The sequence below is a fragment of the Drosophila subpulchrella genome, unplaced genomic scaffold (genome assembly GCF_014743375.2).
Source record: "Drosophila subpulchrella strain 33 F10 #4 breed RU33 unplaced genomic scaffold, RU_Dsub_v1.1 Primary Assembly Seq357, whole genome shotgun sequence".
NCBI lineage: Eukaryota > Metazoa > Arthropoda > Insecta > Diptera > Drosophilidae > Drosophila > Drosophila subpulchrella.
This window is the reverse complement of record NW_023665579.1, coordinates 47,989-63,353: the sequence shown is the minus strand read 5'-3', so window position 1 is coordinate 63,353 and position 15,365 is coordinate 47,989. Positions and strand designations below refer to the sequence as shown.

At 42.9% G+C, this 15,365-nt stretch overlaps 12 protein-coding genes across 14 annotated transcripts; 5 read left to right on the top strand and 7 right to left on the bottom strand.

The window, feature by feature from the left end:
- Nucleotides 1-12: 12 nt before the first annotated feature.
- LOC119561441 (histone H1-like) lies at nt 13-1,120 on the bottom strand. The gene has a single exon (XM_037875094.1). It carries the CDS (start codon nt 1,098-1,100, stop codon nt 348-350), a length of 753 nt encoding a protein of 250 aa, XP_037731022.1. The 5' UTR covers nt 1,101-1,120; the 3' UTR covers nt 13-347.
- Nucleotides 1,121-3,234: 2,114 nt separating this feature from the next.
- Nucleotides 3,235-3,635, top strand: LOC119561482 (histone H4). The gene has a single exon (XM_037875134.1). The coding sequence runs from the start codon at nt 3,272-3,274 to the stop codon at nt 3,581-3,583; it is 312 nt and encodes a 103-aa protein (XP_037731062.1). The 5' UTR covers nt 3,235-3,271; the 3' UTR covers nt 3,584-3,635.
- Nucleotides 3,636-3,956: 321 nt separating this feature from the next.
- On the bottom strand, nt 3,957-4,460 carry LOC119561462 (histone H2A). Its single transcript, XM_037875114.1, has one exon. It carries the CDS (start codon nt 4,401-4,403, stop codon nt 4,029-4,031), a length of 375 nt encoding a protein of 124 aa, XP_037731042.1. The 5' UTR covers nt 4,404-4,460; the 3' UTR covers nt 3,957-4,028.
- Nucleotides 4,454-5,057, top strand: LOC119561464 (histone H2B). 2 transcript variants are annotated; one of them, XM_037875118.1, is made up of 2 exons: nt 4,454-4,592; nt 4,647-5,057. In XM_037875118.1, exon 2 carries the CDS (start codon nt 4,798-4,800, stop codon nt 4,999-5,001), a length of 204 nt encoding a protein of 67 aa, XP_037731046.1. In that variant the 5' UTR covers nt 4,454-4,592; nt 4,647-4,797; the 3' UTR covers nt 5,002-5,057. The 2 variants fall into 2 exon arrangements, with proteins under 2 accessions (XP_037731046.1, XP_037731045.1); XM_037875117.1 differs by lacking the exon at nt 4,454-4,592 and having other exon boundaries at nt 4,599-5,057.
- LOC119561467 (histone H2B) lies at nt 4,543-15,305 on the top strand. Its single transcript, XM_037875121.1, has 2 exons — nt 4,543-4,610; nt 14,859-15,305. Exon 2 carries the CDS (start codon nt 14,878-14,880, stop codon nt 15,247-15,249), a length of 372 nt encoding a protein of 123 aa, XP_037731049.1. The 5' UTR covers nt 4,543-4,610; nt 14,859-14,877; the 3' UTR covers nt 15,250-15,305.
- Nucleotides 5,222-6,259, bottom strand: LOC119561442 (histone H1-like). The gene has a single exon (XM_037875095.1). It carries the CDS (start codon nt 6,237-6,239, stop codon nt 5,487-5,489), a length of 753 nt encoding a protein of 250 aa, XP_037731023.1. The 5' UTR covers nt 6,240-6,259; the 3' UTR covers nt 5,222-5,486.
- LOC119561481 (histone H4) lies at nt 8,374-8,774 on the top strand. Its single transcript, XM_037875133.1, has one exon. The coding sequence runs from the start codon at nt 8,411-8,413 to the stop codon at nt 8,720-8,722; it is 312 nt and encodes a 103-aa protein (XP_037731061.1). The 5' UTR covers nt 8,374-8,410; the 3' UTR covers nt 8,723-8,774.
- LOC119561460 (histone H2A) lies at nt 9,102-9,599 on the bottom strand. The gene has a single exon (XM_037875112.1). It carries the CDS (start codon nt 9,540-9,542, stop codon nt 9,168-9,170), a length of 375 nt encoding a protein of 124 aa, XP_037731040.1. The 5' UTR covers nt 9,543-9,599; the 3' UTR covers nt 9,102-9,167.
- Nucleotides 9,593-10,259, top strand: LOC119561465 (histone H2B). Of its 2 annotated transcripts, XM_037875120.1 has the most exons (2): nt 9,593-9,731; nt 9,786-10,259. In XM_037875120.1, exon 2 carries the CDS (start codon nt 9,937-9,939, stop codon nt 10,138-10,140), a length of 204 nt encoding a protein of 67 aa, XP_037731048.1. In that variant the 5' UTR covers nt 9,593-9,731; nt 9,786-9,936; the 3' UTR covers nt 10,141-10,259. The 2 variants fall into 2 exon arrangements, with proteins under 2 accessions (XP_037731048.1, XP_037731047.1); XM_037875119.1 differs by having other exon boundaries at nt 9,626-10,247.
- Nucleotides 10,623-11,396, bottom strand: LOC119561440 (histone H1-like). The gene has a single exon (XM_037875092.1). The coding sequence runs from the start codon at nt 11,374-11,376 to the stop codon at nt 10,624-10,626; it is 753 nt and encodes a 250-aa protein (XP_037731020.1). The 5' UTR covers nt 11,377-11,396; the 3' UTR covers nt 10,623.
- Nucleotides 12,475-13,282, bottom strand: LOC119561449 (histone H3-like). The gene has a single exon (XM_037875101.1). It carries the CDS (start codon nt 13,263-13,265, stop codon nt 12,855-12,857), a length of 411 nt encoding a protein of 136 aa, XP_037731029.1. The 5' UTR covers nt 13,266-13,282; the 3' UTR covers nt 12,475-12,854.
- LOC119561458 (histone H2A) lies at nt 14,234-14,737 on the bottom strand. Its single transcript, XM_037875111.1, has one exon. The coding sequence runs from the start codon at nt 14,678-14,680 to the stop codon at nt 14,306-14,308; it is 375 nt and encodes a 124-aa protein (XP_037731039.1). The 5' UTR covers nt 14,681-14,737; the 3' UTR covers nt 14,234-14,305.
- Nucleotides 15,306-15,365: the final 60 nt, after the last annotated feature.

Sequence of the window (15,365 nt, the reverse complement as noted above, 5' to 3'; positions counted from 1 at the left end):
TTCTGAAGAACTTATTCTGGAGCTTTATAGTATAGTTATTAAATCATGAACATCGATTGATAACGAGTTTCTGCAAAAAGTGGCGAGGAACATTCTTTGACTTGCATTTTAAGATACTCTGGTACAGCTGCTGAAATCAATGCGGCCACACTTCTTTAAAAAAAAAAATGCTAACGGCCTAACAAAATAATTGGATAAGTAAAATGTACAAAGTTTTAAATTGAAAGTATCTTTCTCTTGTTAACGAACGTTGTAGCCCTGAAAAGGGCTTGTTTAAACTAATTTCAGATATCGAAATCTAAAATAGCGATTGCGAGCAGGTACCAGGTACTGTACTTTTGCTCAATTTACTTCTTGGCAGCCGTAGTCTTGGCTTTCGGCTTTTTAGCGGTAGCAGGAGCAGCTGCTTTTTTCACCGCCTTTTTGGGCTTAGCAGACGCCGCTGGCTTGGCCTTTGGTGCTTTCGCCGCCTTTGGCTTCGCTGCGATCGACTTGGCCTTCGCTGCTGTTGGCTTCGCCTTTACGGTTCCAGTTTTCTTGGCATCCTTGGCCTTTGCCTTTTCGGTTTTCTTCTTCTCTGCGGTCTTTTTGGTGGTAACAGCCTTCTTAGCCTTGGGCTTCTTCTCTTCAGCTCCGGCGGCAGCTTTCTTGGCGGTGGATCCGGTCTTCTTGACGGCTACCTTCTTGCTTTTCACCTTCTTCTCAGCAGACGCAGGCTTCGGCTTCGGATCCTTCTTGGCGGAGGCCGACAGTTTAAATGAGCCAGACGCCCCTTTTCCCTTGGTTTGGATCAGCTTTCCATTGACCACGGCGGATTTCAAGTATTTCTTGATGAATGGAGCCAGCTTCTGGGCATCGCATTTATAGGTGGCAGTGATGTATTTCTTAATTGCCAGAAGCGATGAGCCGCCACGTTCCTTCAAATTCTTGATGGATGCGTCCACCATTTGTTGAGTTGGCGGATGCGATGGTGGGGCAGCAGCCCTTTTCACCTTTGGGGCAGCGGATCCAGATGCCTTCTTGGTGGCCACCTTCTTCTCAACTGACACTGACGGGGCAGCCACTGGGGAAGCGGACGTTGCAACTGCAGAATCAGACATTTTTCTTCACTAAAATACACTTTTTCGTATAGAAAATGGGCTGCGCGCTTATTACCAACCTCCTTCGTTCGGATGAGAATCGAGGAGGAGAGCACTTTAACTGTGCGCCTGGCATCAGGCATTTGCTCTGCTATTATTTGTTTGAAGTGCAAACATATTTTCTTATTTTTAGTGCTTAAGATTCTAAAACTTAACAATCTTTTTATTGTTTTACATTCTTAAATGATCTATTAAGCAGGTAATGTTTTCAAAATGTAAGTATCTTGTTTTTGCGACCTTTTATTGCCTTATCAACTTCAACATAGACATTCGTAACATGAGCAATTTTCTTAAAAACCCATTTTAAAATATGATATCTTAAAAATATTTTGTAACTTGCTAATGAAAAAATAAATTTGAACCTTTTACTTAAATAAGTACTACAATTATATTTACTTATCATTAGTTTAGGTATTTTATTACTTGTTCCAAGTTGTCCCTTGGCTACGTACGAAGTTGGCTATCAAGCTACATTCGGCAATGGTTTTCTGACTGTTAAAAATATAAATCTTTTAAAATATTGTATTTATTCGATGTTTTCTTAGATATATCATGTCTTTGCTCAAGACAGTACAGCATTGGATGCATGTTTATAAGCAGTTTTTACAAAATTTGCTAATATGTGTTTCATGTATGAATCCCATTGAGGCCGCACTCAAGTTAACATTAAAGAAAAAAATCTAAAAAATATACTTAATAATATTTTTCTTGTTTTTTATAAAGCATTATGCATTCATTAACGCATATGATTTATTTTCAGATAGCGTTTAAAAGTTTTTCGATTTTTTGTTGATGCTTGAATGTCTAATGTTGATCGTGGTTGTCCCACATAACCCTCCCTTTCTAAAAACATGCCGACATTTATAACGAACATTTTTGAAAAACGTGATAATACCAAAAGTACAATCAAATTGAATCTAATCTATTAAATAAATCTAATATTACAAAAAACGATATATAAATTCAGGAATATATATACCTATAAGCAGTTTTTTTTGTGTCCCATATAAAAATATCGTGGAGGTTGCACTTAACATTAAAAAGAAAATATAAAAAATGTATTTTTAAATCTGTTTATGTTTTATTAAGCAAATAGATTCACAAGCCTAGCTAATTTTTGTTCATCTCGCATGTAATATTTTTTAGTTTTTTTCTGATGCTTGAAAGTCTTGACCATCCCTGCCGCATAGCAGCTCCATCGCATTAAAAACCCCACCCAATCCAATATTTATTGATTTTATCAATTCTAATTTCTATCAAATCACAAAAAGTTACATACAATTATTAACTCCACTTACGAAGGAACGAGTCGAAAATTTTTTTTTTATTTTAACGTTGAAGCCTGCAGATAAAAATTTGTATCTCATTGACTGTAATTTGTGGTCCTGAAAAGGACCGATTTGTACAAAGTATGTTAGCGCATTGGCAGCACGCACACTTAAGCACGCTCGCCGCGAATGCGACGGGCCAACTGGATGTCTTTGGGCATGATGGTGACACGCTTGGCATGAATGGCGCACAAGTTGGTATCTTCAAAGAGGCCAACCAGATAGGCCTCGCTAGCTTCCTGCAGAGCCATCACTGCCGAGCTCTGGAATCGCAGGTCAGTCTTGAAGTCCTGAGCGATTTCACGCACCAGACGCTGGAAAGGCAGCTTGCGGATCAGGAGCTCGGTACTCTTCTGGTATCGACGGATCTCACGCAGGGCAACAGTTCCAGGGCGATACCGATGGGGCTTCTTCACGCCTCCGGTGGCTGGTGCGCTCTTGCGAGCGGCCTTAGTAGCCAGTTGTTTGCGTGGCGCCTTGCCACCAGTCGATTTCCGAGCGGTTTGCTTGGTACGGGCCATTTTCGAGTTCACGTTCACTTCACGTTTCAAAACACAATAAACGATAGCTGCATTTGCTACCTACTTATATAGCAAAACGAGGAGGGTTGAAAAGAGAGGGAAGCAGAGGCCATCTCACTTGTCGAGCAGAGAGCGGTGAGCGAAGAGCGGGACGCACATATCGTTCGGACTCGCTCGTGTTTCTGGGGTTTTAGGTATAAATAAGAGTGCGTCGAAAATCAGGAATTAGTTCTTCAGTGACTTTCGTTTCGTGCAGTGTGTTAACAGTAGAAAATAGTGAAATATGACTGGTCGCGGTAAAGGAGGCAAAGGCTTGGGAAAAGGAGGCGCCAAGCGTCATCGCAAAGTGCTGCGGGATAACATCCAGGGTATCACTAAGCCAGCAATCCGCCGTTTGGCTCGTCGCGGCGGTGTGAAGCGCATCTCGGGACTCATTTACGAGGAAACACGTGGCGTTCTGAAGGTGTTCTTGGAGAACGTTATCCGCGATGCCGTCACCTACACCGAACACGCCAAGAGGAAGACTGTCACAGCCATGGATGTTGTGTACGCTCTGAAGAGGCAAGGCCGCACCCTGTACGGCTTCGGCGGTTAAAAAACTAGTACAGCTTGTACTTCATTCAGCAATCGGTCCTTTTCAGGACCACCATTCAAATTTTCGAAGGAGACAAATTTTCAAATAATTTTTTGATTTATTGGCATACTGACCGGGTACTCGAAAGTTGATACTGCATATACATATTGCATTGAACCAAAATTAAATTTCAAATGGGTATGGGTTCAGGTATGTATTTTGTAGAGGCTGTACCGCTTGCAGATACAGCATTAACGGAAATGCGTCTTTTTGGCGACGAACTTCTTAGAACATTCCAGATCTTATTTCTGACCAAGTGCTATTCAACGACATTTCTTGTTTTAATGATATAATATACGTATTGGAAAATCTTCACTTCTTTGGTAAAAACTTGGTCGTCCTGAAAAGGACGGTTGGGTTTTATTTTTTATGTACAAGTATGTAGTAGGCTCCGCATTTAAAACGTTTAAGCCTTCTTCTCGGTCTTCTTGGGCAACAGAACAGCCTGGATGTTGGGTAACACTCCACCCTGGGCAATGGTGACGCCGGAGAGTAGTTTGTTCAACTCCTCGTCGTTGCGGATGGCCAGCTGCAGATGACGAGGAATAATCCTAGTCTTCTTGTTGTCACGAGCAGCATTGCCAGCCAATTCGAGAACCTCAGCGGCCAGATATTCCATCACAGCAGCCAGGTAAACTGGAGCGCCGGCCCCAACTCGCTCGGCATAGTTGCCCTTGCGGAGCAAACGGTGAATACGGCCCACTGGGAACTGAAGACCGGCACGGTTAGAGCGGGACTTTGCCTTTCCCTTCACTTTGCCACCTTTTCCACGACCAGACATTTTTCTTTACGAGTATTTCACTTAGTTCACTTTACACACTGAAAACGAATGCTCGACGAGCCCCGGGTAGCCACATATTTATACTTTTGCGTCTGCCTGCGCGTTCATTTAGGGGTGGGTGCCTTAGACCTGAAAACATTGCTCGAAAAAAAGTATAAAGCTGAACGCGCTTGGGCACCATTATGATCAGTGAGTTGTGTTTGTGAAATCATAAGTGAAGTGAATAATGCCGCCGAAAACTAGTGGAAAGGCAGCCAAGAAGGCTGGCAAAGCCCAGAAGAACATCACCAAGACCGATAAGAAGAAGAAGCGCAAGAGGAAGGAGAGCTACGCCATCTACATTTACAAGGTCCTGAAGCAGGTCCACCCTGACACCGGCATTTCGTCGAAGGCAATGAGCATCATGAACAGCTTTGTGAATGATATCTTCGAGCGCATTGCTGCCGAGGCGTCTCGTCTGGCTCACTACAACAAGCGCTCGACCATAACCAGTCGGGAGATCCAAACGGCTGTTCGCCTGCTCCTGCCCGGAGAGTTGGCCAAGCACGCCGTCAGTGAGGGAACCAAGGCTGTCACCAAGTACACCAGCTCCAAGTAATTTTCTCTTGCTGCGTATGGGCAGAAAGATCCAAAACGGCCCTTTTCAGGGCCACAACACATTTTACCAAAGAAACTACATTTTCAATATACCATTTGCCAATCAAATTCGTGATATAAGTTCAATTTGTGTTTTTTTTTCTGAAGAACTTATTCTGGAGTTTTATAGTATAGTTATTAAATCATGAACATCGATTGATAACGAGTTTCTGCAAAAAGTGGCGAGGAACATTCTTTGACTTGCATTTTAAGATACTCTGGTACAGCTGCTGAAATCAATGCGGCCACACTTCTTTAAAAAAAAAAATGCTAACGGCCTAACAAAATAATTGGATAAGTAAAATGTACAAAGTTTTAAATTGAAAGTATCTTTCTCTTGTTAACGAACGTTGTAGCCCTGAAAAGGGCTTGTTTAAACTAATTTCAGATATCGAAATCTAAAATAGCGATTGCGAGCAGGTACCAGGTACTGTACTTTTGCTCAATTTACTTCTTGGCAGCCGTAGTCTTGGCTTTCGGCTTTTTAGCGGTAGCAGGAGCAGCTGCTTTTTTCACCGCCTTTTTGGGCTTAGCAGACGCCGCTGGCTTGGCCTTTGGTGCTTTCGCCGCCTTTGGCTTCGCTGCGATCGACTTGGCCTTCGCTGCTGTTGGCTTCGCCTTTACGGTTCCAGTTTTCTTGGCATCCTTGGCCTTTGCCTTTTCGGTTTTCTTCTTCTCTGCGGTCTTTTTGGTGGTAACAGCCTTCTTAGCCTTGGGCTTCTTCTCTTCAGCTCCGGCGGCAGCTTTCTTGGCGGTGGATCCGGTCTTCTTGACGGCTACCTTCTTGCTTTTCACCTTCTTCTCAGCAGACGCAGGCTTCGGCTTCGGATCCTTCTTGGCGGAGGCCGACAGTTTAAATGAGCCAGACGCCCCTTTTCCCTTGGTTTGGATCAGCTTTCCATTGACCACGGCGGATTTCAAGTATTTCTTGATGAATGGAGCCAGCTTCTGGGCATCGCATTTATAGGTGGCAGTGATGTATTTCTTAATTGCCAGAAGCGATGAGCCGCCACGTTCCTTCAAATTCTTGATGGATGCGTCCACCATTTGTTGAGTTGGCGGATGCGATGGTGGGGCAGCAGCCCTTTTCACCTTTGGGGCAGCGGATCCAGATGCCTTCTTGGTGGCCACCTTCTTCTCAACTGACACTGACGGGGCAGCCACTGGGGAAGCGGACGTTGCAACTGCAGAATCAGACATTTTTCTTCACTAAAATACACTTTTTCGTATAGAAAATGGGCTGCGCGCTTATTACCAACCTCCTTCGTTCGGATGAGAATCGAGGAGGAGAGCACTTTAACTGTGCGCCTGGCATCAGGCATTTGCTCTGCTATTATTTGTTTGAAGTGCAAACATATTTTCTTATTTTTAGTGCTTAAGATTCTAAAACTTAACAATCTTTTTATTGTTTTACATTCTTAAATGATCTATTAAGCAGGTAATGTTTTCAAAATGTAAGTATCTTGTTTTTGCGACCTTTTATTGCCTTATCAACTTCAACATAGACATTCGTAACATGAGCAATTTTCTTAAAAACCCATTTTAAAATATGATATCTTAAAAATATTTTGTAACTTGCTAATGAAAAAATAAATTTGAACCTTTTACTTAAATAAGTACTACAATTATATTTACTTATCATTAGTTTAGGTATTTTATTACTTGTTCCAAGTTGTCCCTTGGCTACGTACGAAGTTGGCTATCAAGCTACATTCGGCAATGGTTTTCTGACTGTTAAAAATATAAATCTTTTAAAATATTGTATTTATTCGATGTTTTCTTAGATATATCATGTCTTTGCTCAAGACAGTACAGCATTGGATGCATGTTTATAAGCAGTTTTTACAAAATTTGCTAATATGTGTTTCATGTATGAATCCCATTGAGGCCGCACTCAAGTTAACATTAAAGAAAAAAATCTAAAAAATATACTTAATAATATTTTTCTTGTTTTTTATAAAGCATTATGCATTCATTAACGCATATGATTTATTTTCAGATAGCGTTTAAAAGTTTTTCGATTTTTTGTTGATGCTTGAATGTCTAATGTTGATCGTGGTTGTCCCACATAACCCTCCCTTTCTAAAAACATGCCGACATTTATAACGAAAATTTTTGAAAAACGTGATAATACCAAAAGTACAATCAAATTGAATCTAATCTATTAAATAAATCTAATATTACAAAAAACGATATATAAATTCAGGAATATATATACCTATAAGCAGTTTTTTTTGTGTCCCATATAAAAATATCGTGGAGGTTGCACTTAACATTAAAAAGAAAATATAAAAAATGTATTTTTAAATCTGTTTATGTTTTATTAAGCAAATAGATTCACAAGCCTAGCTAATTTTTGTTCATCTCGCATGTAATATTTTTTAGTTTTTTTCTGATGCTTGAAAGTCTTGACCATCCCTGCCGCATAGCAGCTCCATCGCATTAAAAACCCCACCCAATCCAATATTTATTGATTTTATCAATTCTAATTTCTATCAAATCACAAAAAGTTACATACAATTATTAACTCCACTTACGAAGGAACGAGTCGAAAATTTTTTTTTTATTTTAACGTTGAAGCCTGCAGATAAAAATTTGTATCTCATTGACTGTAATTTGTGGTCCTGAAAAGGACCGATTTGTACAAAGTATGTTAGCGCATTGGCAGCACGCACACTTAAGCACGCTCGCCGCGAATGCGACGGGCCAACTGGATGTCTTTGGGCATGATGGTGACACGCTTGGCATGAATGGCGCACAAGTTGGTATCTTCAAAGAGGCCAACCAGATAGGCCTCGCTAGCTTCCTGCAGAGCCATCACTGCCGAGCTCTGGAATCGCAGGTCAGTCTTGAAGTCCTGAGCGATTTCACGCACCAGACGCTGGAAAGGCAGCTTGCGGATCAGGAGCTCGGTACTCTTCTGGTATCGACGGATCTCACGCAGGGCAACAGTTCCAGGGCGATACCGATGGGGCTTCTTCACGCCTCCGGTGGCTGGTGCGCTCTTGCGAGCGGCCTTAGTAGCCAGTTGTTTGCGTGGCGCCTTGCCACCAGTCGATTTCCGAGCGGTTTGCTTGGTACGGGCCATTTTCGAGTTCACGTTCACTTCACGTTTCAAAACACAATAAACGATAGCTGCATTTGCTACCTACTTATATAGCAAAACGAGGAGGGTTGAAAAGAGAGGGAAGCAGAGGCCATCTCACTTGTCGAGCAGAGAGCGGTGAGCGAAGAGCGGGACGCACATATCGTTCGGACTCGCTCGTGTTTCTGGGGTTTTAGGTATAAATAAGAGTGCGTCGAAAATCAGGAATTAGTTCTTCAGTGACTTTCGTTTCGTGCAGTGTGTTAACAGTAGAAAATAGTGAAATATGACTGGTCGCGGTAAAGGAGGCAAAGGCTTGGGAAAAGGAGGCGCCAAGCGTCATCGCAAAGTGCTGCGGGATAACATCCAGGGTATCACTAAGCCAGCAATCCGCCGTTTGGCTCGTCGCGGCGGTGTGAAGCGCATCTCGGGACTCATTTACGAGGAAACACGTGGCGTTCTGAAGGTGTTCTTGGAGAACGTTATCCGCGATGCCGTCACCTACACCGAACACGCCAAGAGGAAGACTGTCACAGCCATGGATGTTGTGTACGCTCTGAAGAGGCAAGGCCGCACCCTGTACGGCTTCGGCGGTTAAAAAACTAGTACAGCTTGTACTTCATTCAGCAATCGGTCCTTTTCAGGACCACCATTCAAATTTTCGAAGGAGACAAATTTTCAAATAATTTTTTGATTTATTGGCATACTGACCGGGAACTCGAAAGTTGATACTGCATATACATATTGCATTGAACCAAAATTAAATTTCAAATGGGTATGGGTTCAGGTATGTATTTTGTAGAGGCTGTACCGCTTGCAGATACAGCATTAACGGAAATGCGTCTTTTTGGCGACGAACTTCTTAGAACATTCCAGATCTTATTTCTGACCAAGTGCTATTCAACGAAATTTCTTGTTTTAATGATATAATATACGTATTGGAAAATCTTCACTTCTTTGGTAAAAACTTGGTCGTCCTGAAAAGGACGGTTGGGTTTTATTTTTTATGTACAAGTATGTAGTAGGCTCCGCATTTAAAACGTTTAAGCCTTCTTCTCGGTCTTCTTGGGCAACAGAACAGCCTGGATGTTGGGTAACACTCCACCCTGGGCAATGGTGACGCCGGAGAGTAGTTTGTTCAACTCCTCGTCGTTGCGGATGGCCAGCTGCAGATGACGAGGAATAATCCTAGTCTTCTTGTTGTCACGAGCAGCATTGCCAGCCAATTCGAGAACCTCAGCGGCCAGATATTCCATCACAGCAGCCAGGTAAACTGGAGCGCCGGCCCCAACTCGCTCGGCATAGTTGCCCTTGCGGAGCAAACGGTGAATACGGCCCACTGGGAACTGAAGACCGGCACGGTTAGAGCGGGACTTTGCCTTTCCCTTCACTTTGCCACCTTTTCCACGACCAGACATTTTTCTTTACGAGTATTTCACTTAGTTCACTTTACACACTGAAAACGAATGCTCGACGAGCCCCGGGTAGCCACATATTTATACTTTTGCGTCTGCCTGCGCGTTCATTTAGGGGTGGGTGCCTTAGACCTGAAAACATTGCTCGAAAAAAAGTATAAAGCTGAACGCGCTTGGGCACCATTATGATCAGTGAGTTGTGTTTGTGAAATCATAAGTGAAGTGAATAATGCCGCCGAAAACTAGTGGAAAGGCAGCCAAGAAGGCTGGCAAAGCCCAGAAGAACATCACCAAGACCGATAAGAAGAAGAAGCGCAAGAGGAAGGAGAGCTACGCCATCTACATTTACAAGGTCCTGAAGCAGGTCCACCCTGACACCGGCATTTCGTCGAAGGCAATGAGCATCATGAACAGCTTTGTGAATGATATCTTCGAGCGCATTGCTGCCGAGGCGTCTCGTCTGGCTCACTACAACAAGCGCTCGACCATAACCAGTCGGGAGATCCAAACGGCTGTTCGCCTGCTCCTGCCCGGAGAGTTGGCCAAGCACGCCGTCAGTGAGGGAACCAAGGCTGTCACCAAGTACACCAGCTCCAAGTAATTTTCTCTTGCTGCGTATGGGCAGAAAGATCCAAAACGGCCCTTTTCAGGGCCACAACACATTTTACCAAAGAAACTACATTTTCAATATACCATTTGCCAATCAAATTCGTGATATAAGTTCAATTTGTGTTTTTTTTCTGAAGAACTTATTCTGGAGCTTTATAGTATAGTTATTAAATCATGAACATCGATTGATAACGAGTTTCTGCAAAAAGTGGCGAGGAACATTCTTTGACTTGCATTTTAAGATACTCTGGTAAAGCTGCTGAAATCAATGCGGCCACACTTCTTTAAAAAAAAAATGCTAACGGCCTAACAAAATAATTGGATAAGTAAAATGTACAAAGTTTTAAATTGAAAGCATCTTTCTCTTGTTAACGAACGTTGTAGCCCTGAAAAGGGCTTGTTTAAACTAATTTCAGATATCGAAATCTAAAATAGCGATTGCGAGCAGGTACCAGGTACTATACTTTTGCTCAATTTACTTCTTGGCAGCCGTAGTCTTGGCTTTCGGCTTTTTAGCGGTAGCAGGAGCAGCTGCTTTTTTCACCGCCTTTTTGGGCTTAGCAGACGCCGCTGGCTTGGCCTTTGGTGCTTTCGCCGCCTTTGGCTTCGCTGCGATCGACTTGGCCTTCGCTGCTGTTGGCTTCGCCTTTACGGTTCCAGTTTTCTTGGCATCCTTGGCCTTTGCCTTTTCGGTTTTCTTCTTCTCTGCGGTCTTTTTGGTGGTAACAGCCTTCTTAGCCTTGGGCTTCTTCTCTTCAGCTCCGGCGGCAGCTTTCTTGGCGGTGGATCCGGTCTTCTTGACGGCTACCTTCTTGCTTTTCACCTTCTTCTCAGCAGACGCAGGCTTCGGCTTCGGATCCTTCTTGGCGGAGGCCGACAGTTTAAATGAGCCAGACGCCCCTTTTCCCTTGGTTTGGATCAGCTTTCCATTGACCACGGCGGATTTCAAGTATTTCTTGATGAATGGAGCCAGCTTCTGGGCATCGCATTTATAGGTGGCAGTGATGTATTTCTTAATTGCCAGAAGCGATGAGCCGCCACGTTCCTTCAAATTCTTGATGGATGCGTCCACCATTTGTTGAGTTGGCGGATGCGATGGCGGGGCAGCAGCCCTTTTCACCTTTGGGGCAGCGGATCCAGATGCCTTCTTGGTGGCCACCTTCTTCTCAACTGACACTGACGGGGCAGCCACTGGGGAAGCGGACGTTGCAACTGCAGAATCAGACATTTTTCTTCACTAAAATACACTTTTTCGTATAGAAAATGGGCCGCGCGCTTATTACCAACCTCCTTCGTTCGGATGAGAATCGAGGAGGAGAGCACTTTAACTGTGCGCCTGGCATCAGGCATTTGCTCTGCTATTATTTGTTTGAAGTGCAAACATATTTTCTTATTTTTAGTGCTTAAGATTCTAAAACTTAACAATCTTTTTATTGTTTTACATTCTTAAATGATCTATTAAGCAGGTAATGTTTTCAAAATGTAAGTATCTTGTTTTTGCGACCTTTTATTGCCTTATCAACTTCAACATAGACATTCGTAACATGAGCAATTTTCTTAAAAACCCATTTTAAAATATGATATCTTAAAAATATTTTGTAACTTGCTAATGAAAAAATAAATTTGAACCTTTTACTTAAATAAGTACTACAATTATATTTACTTATCATTAGTTTAGGTATTTTATTACTTGTTCCAAGTTGTCCCTTGGCTACGTACGAAGTTGGCTATCAAGCTACATTCGGCATTGGTTTTCTGACTGTTAAAAATATAAATCTTTTAAAATATTGTATTTATTCGATGTTTTCTTAGATATATCATGTCTTTGCTCAAGACAGTACAGCATTGGATGCATGTTTATAAGCAGTTTTTACAAAATTTGCTAATATGTGTTTCATGTATGAATCCCATTGAGGCCGCACTCAAGTTAACATTAAAGAAAAAAATCTAAAAAATATACTTAATAATATTTTTCTTGTTTTTTATAAAGCATTATGCATTCATTAACGCATATGATTTATTTTCAGATAGCGTTTAAAAGTTTTTCGATTTTTTGTTGATGCTTGAATGTCTAATGTTGATCGTGGTTGTCCCACATAACCCTCCCTTTCTAAAAACATGCCGACATTTATAACGAAAATTTTTGAAAAACGTGATAATACCAAAAGTACAATCAAATTGAATCTAATCTATTAAATAAATCTAATATTACAAAAAACGATATATAAATTCAGGAATATATATACCTATAAGCAGTTTTTTTTGTGTCCCATATAAAAATATCGTGGAGGTTGCACTTAACATTAAAAAGAAAATATAAAAAATGTATTTTTAAATCTGTTTATGTTTTATTAAGCAAATAGATTCACAAGCCTAGCTAATTTTTGTTCATCTCGCATGTAATATTTTTTAGTTTTTTTCTGATGCTTGAAAGTCTTGACCATCCCTGCCGCATAGCAGCTCCATCTCATTAAAAACCCCACCCAATCCAATATTTATTGATTTTATCAATTCTAATTTCTATCAAATCACAAAAAGTTACATACAATTATTAACTCCACTTACGAAGGAACGAGTCGAAAAGTTTTTTTTTTATTTTAACGTTGAAGCCTGCAGATAAAAATTTGTATCTCATTGACTGTAATTTGTGGTCCTGAAAAGGACCGATTTGTACAAAGTATGTTAGCGCATTGGCAGCACGCACACTTAAGCACGCTCGCCGCGAATGCGACGGGCCAACTGGATGTCTTTGGGCATGATGGTGACACGCTTGGCATGAATGGCGCACAAGTTGGTATCTTCAAAGAGGCCAACCAGATAGGCCTCGCTAGCTTCCTGCAGAGCCATCACTGCCGAGCTCTGGAATCGCAGGTCAGTCTTGAAGTCCTGAGCGATTTCACGCACCAGACGCTGGAAAGGCAGCTTGCGGATCAGGAGCTCGGTACTCTTCTGGTATCGACGGATCTCACGCAGGGCAACAGTTCCAGGGCGATACCGATGGGGCTTCTTCACGCATCCGGTGGCTGGTGCGCTCTTGCGAGCGGCCTTAGTAGCCAGTTGTTTGCGTGGCGCCTTGCCACCAGTCGATTTCCGAGCGGTTTGCTTGGTACGGGCCATTTTCGAGTTCACGTTCACTTCACGTTTCAAAACACAATAAACGATAGCTGCATTTGCTACCTACTTATATAGCAAAACGAGGAGGGTTGAAAAGAGAGGGAAGCAGAGGCCATCTCACTTGTCGAGCAGAGAGCGGTGAGCGAAGAGCGGGACGCACATATCGTTCGGACTCGCTCGTGTTTCTGGGGTTTTAGGTATAAATAAGAGTGCGTCGAAAATCAGGAATTAGTTCTTCAGTGACTTTCGTTTCGTGCAGTGTGTTAACAGTAGAAAATAGTGAAATATGACTGGTCGCGGTAAAGGAGGCAAAGGCTTGGGAAAAGGAGGCGCCAAGCGTCATCGCAAAGTGCTGCGGGATAACATCCAGGGTATCACTAAGCCAGCAATCCGCCGTTTGGCTCGTCGCGGCGGTGTGAAGCGCATCTCGGGACTCATTTACGAGGAAACACGTGGCGTTCTGAAGGTGTTCTTGGAGAACGTTATCCGCGATGCCGTCACCTACACCGAACACGCCAAGAGGAAGACTGTCACAGCCATGGATGTTGTGTACGCTCTGAAGAGGCAAGGCCGCACCCTGTACGGCTTCGGCGGTTAAAAAACTAGTACAGCTTGTACTTCATTCAGCAATCGGTCCTTTTCAGGACCACCATTCAAATTTTCGAAGGAGACAAATTTTCAAATAATTTTTTGATTTATTGGCATACTGACCGGGAACTCGAAAGTTGATACTACATATACATATTGCATTGAACCAAAATTAAATTTCAAATGGGTATGGGTTCAGGTATGTATTTTGTAGAGGCTGTACCGCTTGCAGATACAGCATTAACGGAAATGCGTCTTTTTGGCGACGAACTTCTTAGAACATTCCAGATCTTATTTCTGACCAAGTGCTATTCAACGACATTTCTTGTTTTAATGATATAATATACGTATTGGAAAATCTTCACTTCTTTGGTAAAAACTTGGTCGTCCTGAAAAGGACGGTTGGGTTTTATTTTTTATGTACAAGTATGTAGTAGGCTCCGCATTTAAAACGTTTAAGCCTTCTTCTCGGTCTTCTTGGGCAACAGAACAGCCTGGATGTTGGGTAACACTCCACCCTGGGCAATGGTGACGCCGGAGAGTAGTTTGTTCAACTCCTCGTCGTTGCGGATGGCCAGCTGCAGATGACGAGGAATAATCCTAGTCTTCTTGTTGTCACGAGCAGCATTGCCAGCCAATTCGAGAACCTCAGCGGCCAGATATTCCATCACAGCAGCCAGGTAAACTGGAGCGCCGGCCCCAACTCGCTCGGCATAGTTGCCCTTGCGGAGCAAACGGTGAATACGGCCCACTGGGAACTGAAGACCGGCACGGTTAGAGCGGGACTTTGCCTTTCCCTTCACTTTGCCACCTTTTCCACGACCAGACATTTTTCTTTACGAGTATTTCACTTAGTTCACTTTACACACTGAAAACGAATGCTCGACGAGCCCCGGGTAGCCACATATTTATACTTTTGCGTCTGCCTGCGCGTTCATTTAGGGGTGGGTGCCTTAGACCTGAAAACATTGCTCGAAAAAAAGTATAAAGCTGAACGCGCTTTGTGAAATCATAAGTGAAGTGAATAATGCCGCCGAAAACTAGTGGAAAGGCAGCCAAGAAGGCTGGCAAAGCCCAGAAGAACATCACCAAGACCGATAAGAAGAAGAAGCGCAAGAGGAAGGAGAGCTACGCCATCTACATTTACAAGGTCCTGAAGCAGGTCCACCCTGACACCGGCATTTCGTCGAAGGCAATGAGCATCATGAACAGCTTTGTGAATGATATCTTCGAGCGCATTGCTGCCGAGGCGTCTCGTCTGGCTCACTACAACAAGCGCTCGACCATAACCAGTCGGGAGATCCAAACGGCTGTTCGCCTGCTCCTGCCCGGAGAGTTGGCCAAGCACGCCGTCAGTGAGGGAACCAAGGCTGTCACCAAGTACACCAGCTCCAAGTAATTTTCTCTTGCTGCGTATGGGCAGAAAGATCCAAAACGGCCCTTTTCAGGGCCACAACACATTTTACCAAAGAAACTACATTTTCAATATACCATTTGCCAATCAAATTCGTGATA

Bases quoted from the DNA above. Each gene is read 5' to 3' on its own strand.
- LOC119561440 (XM_037875092.1), bottom strand. From the start codon at position 11,376: ATGTCTGATTCTGCAGTTGCAACGTCCGCTTCCCCAGTGGCTGCCCCG.
- LOC119561464 (XM_037875117.1), top strand. From the start codon at position 4,630: ATGCCGCCGAAAACTAGTGGAAAGGCAGCCAAGAAGGCTGGCAAAGCC.
- LOC119561481 (XM_037875133.1), top strand. From the start codon at position 8,411: ATGACTGGTCGCGGTAAAGGAGGCAAAGGCTTGGGAAAAGGAGGCGCC.
- LOC119561449 (XM_037875101.1), bottom strand. From the start codon at position 13,265: ATGGCCCGTACCAAGCAAACCGCTCGGAAATCGACTGGTGGCAAGGCG.
- LOC119561462 (XM_037875114.1), bottom strand. From the start codon at position 4,403: ATGTCTGGTCGTGGAAAAGGTGGCAAAGTGAAGGGAAAGGCAAAGTCC.
- LOC119561442 (XM_037875095.1), bottom strand. From the start codon at position 6,239: ATGTCTGATTCTGCAGTTGCAACGTCCGCTTCCCCAGTGGCTGCCCCG.
- LOC119561467 (XM_037875121.1), top strand. From the start codon at position 14,878: ATGCCGCCGAAAACTAGTGGAAAGGCAGCCAAGAAGGCTGGCAAAGCC.
- LOC119561460 (XM_037875112.1), bottom strand. From the start codon at position 9,542: ATGTCTGGTCGTGGAAAAGGTGGCAAAGTGAAGGGAAAGGCAAAGTCC.
- LOC119561441 (XM_037875094.1), bottom strand. From the start codon at position 1,100: ATGTCTGATTCTGCAGTTGCAACGTCCGCTTCCCCAGTGGCTGCCCCG.
- LOC119561482 (XM_037875134.1), top strand. From the start codon at position 3,272: ATGACTGGTCGCGGTAAAGGAGGCAAAGGCTTGGGAAAAGGAGGCGCC.
- LOC119561458 (XM_037875111.1), bottom strand. From the start codon at position 14,680: ATGTCTGGTCGTGGAAAAGGTGGCAAAGTGAAGGGAAAGGCAAAGTCC.
- LOC119561465 (XM_037875119.1), top strand. From the start codon at position 9,769: ATGCCGCCGAAAACTAGTGGAAAGGCAGCCAAGAAGGCTGGCAAAGCC.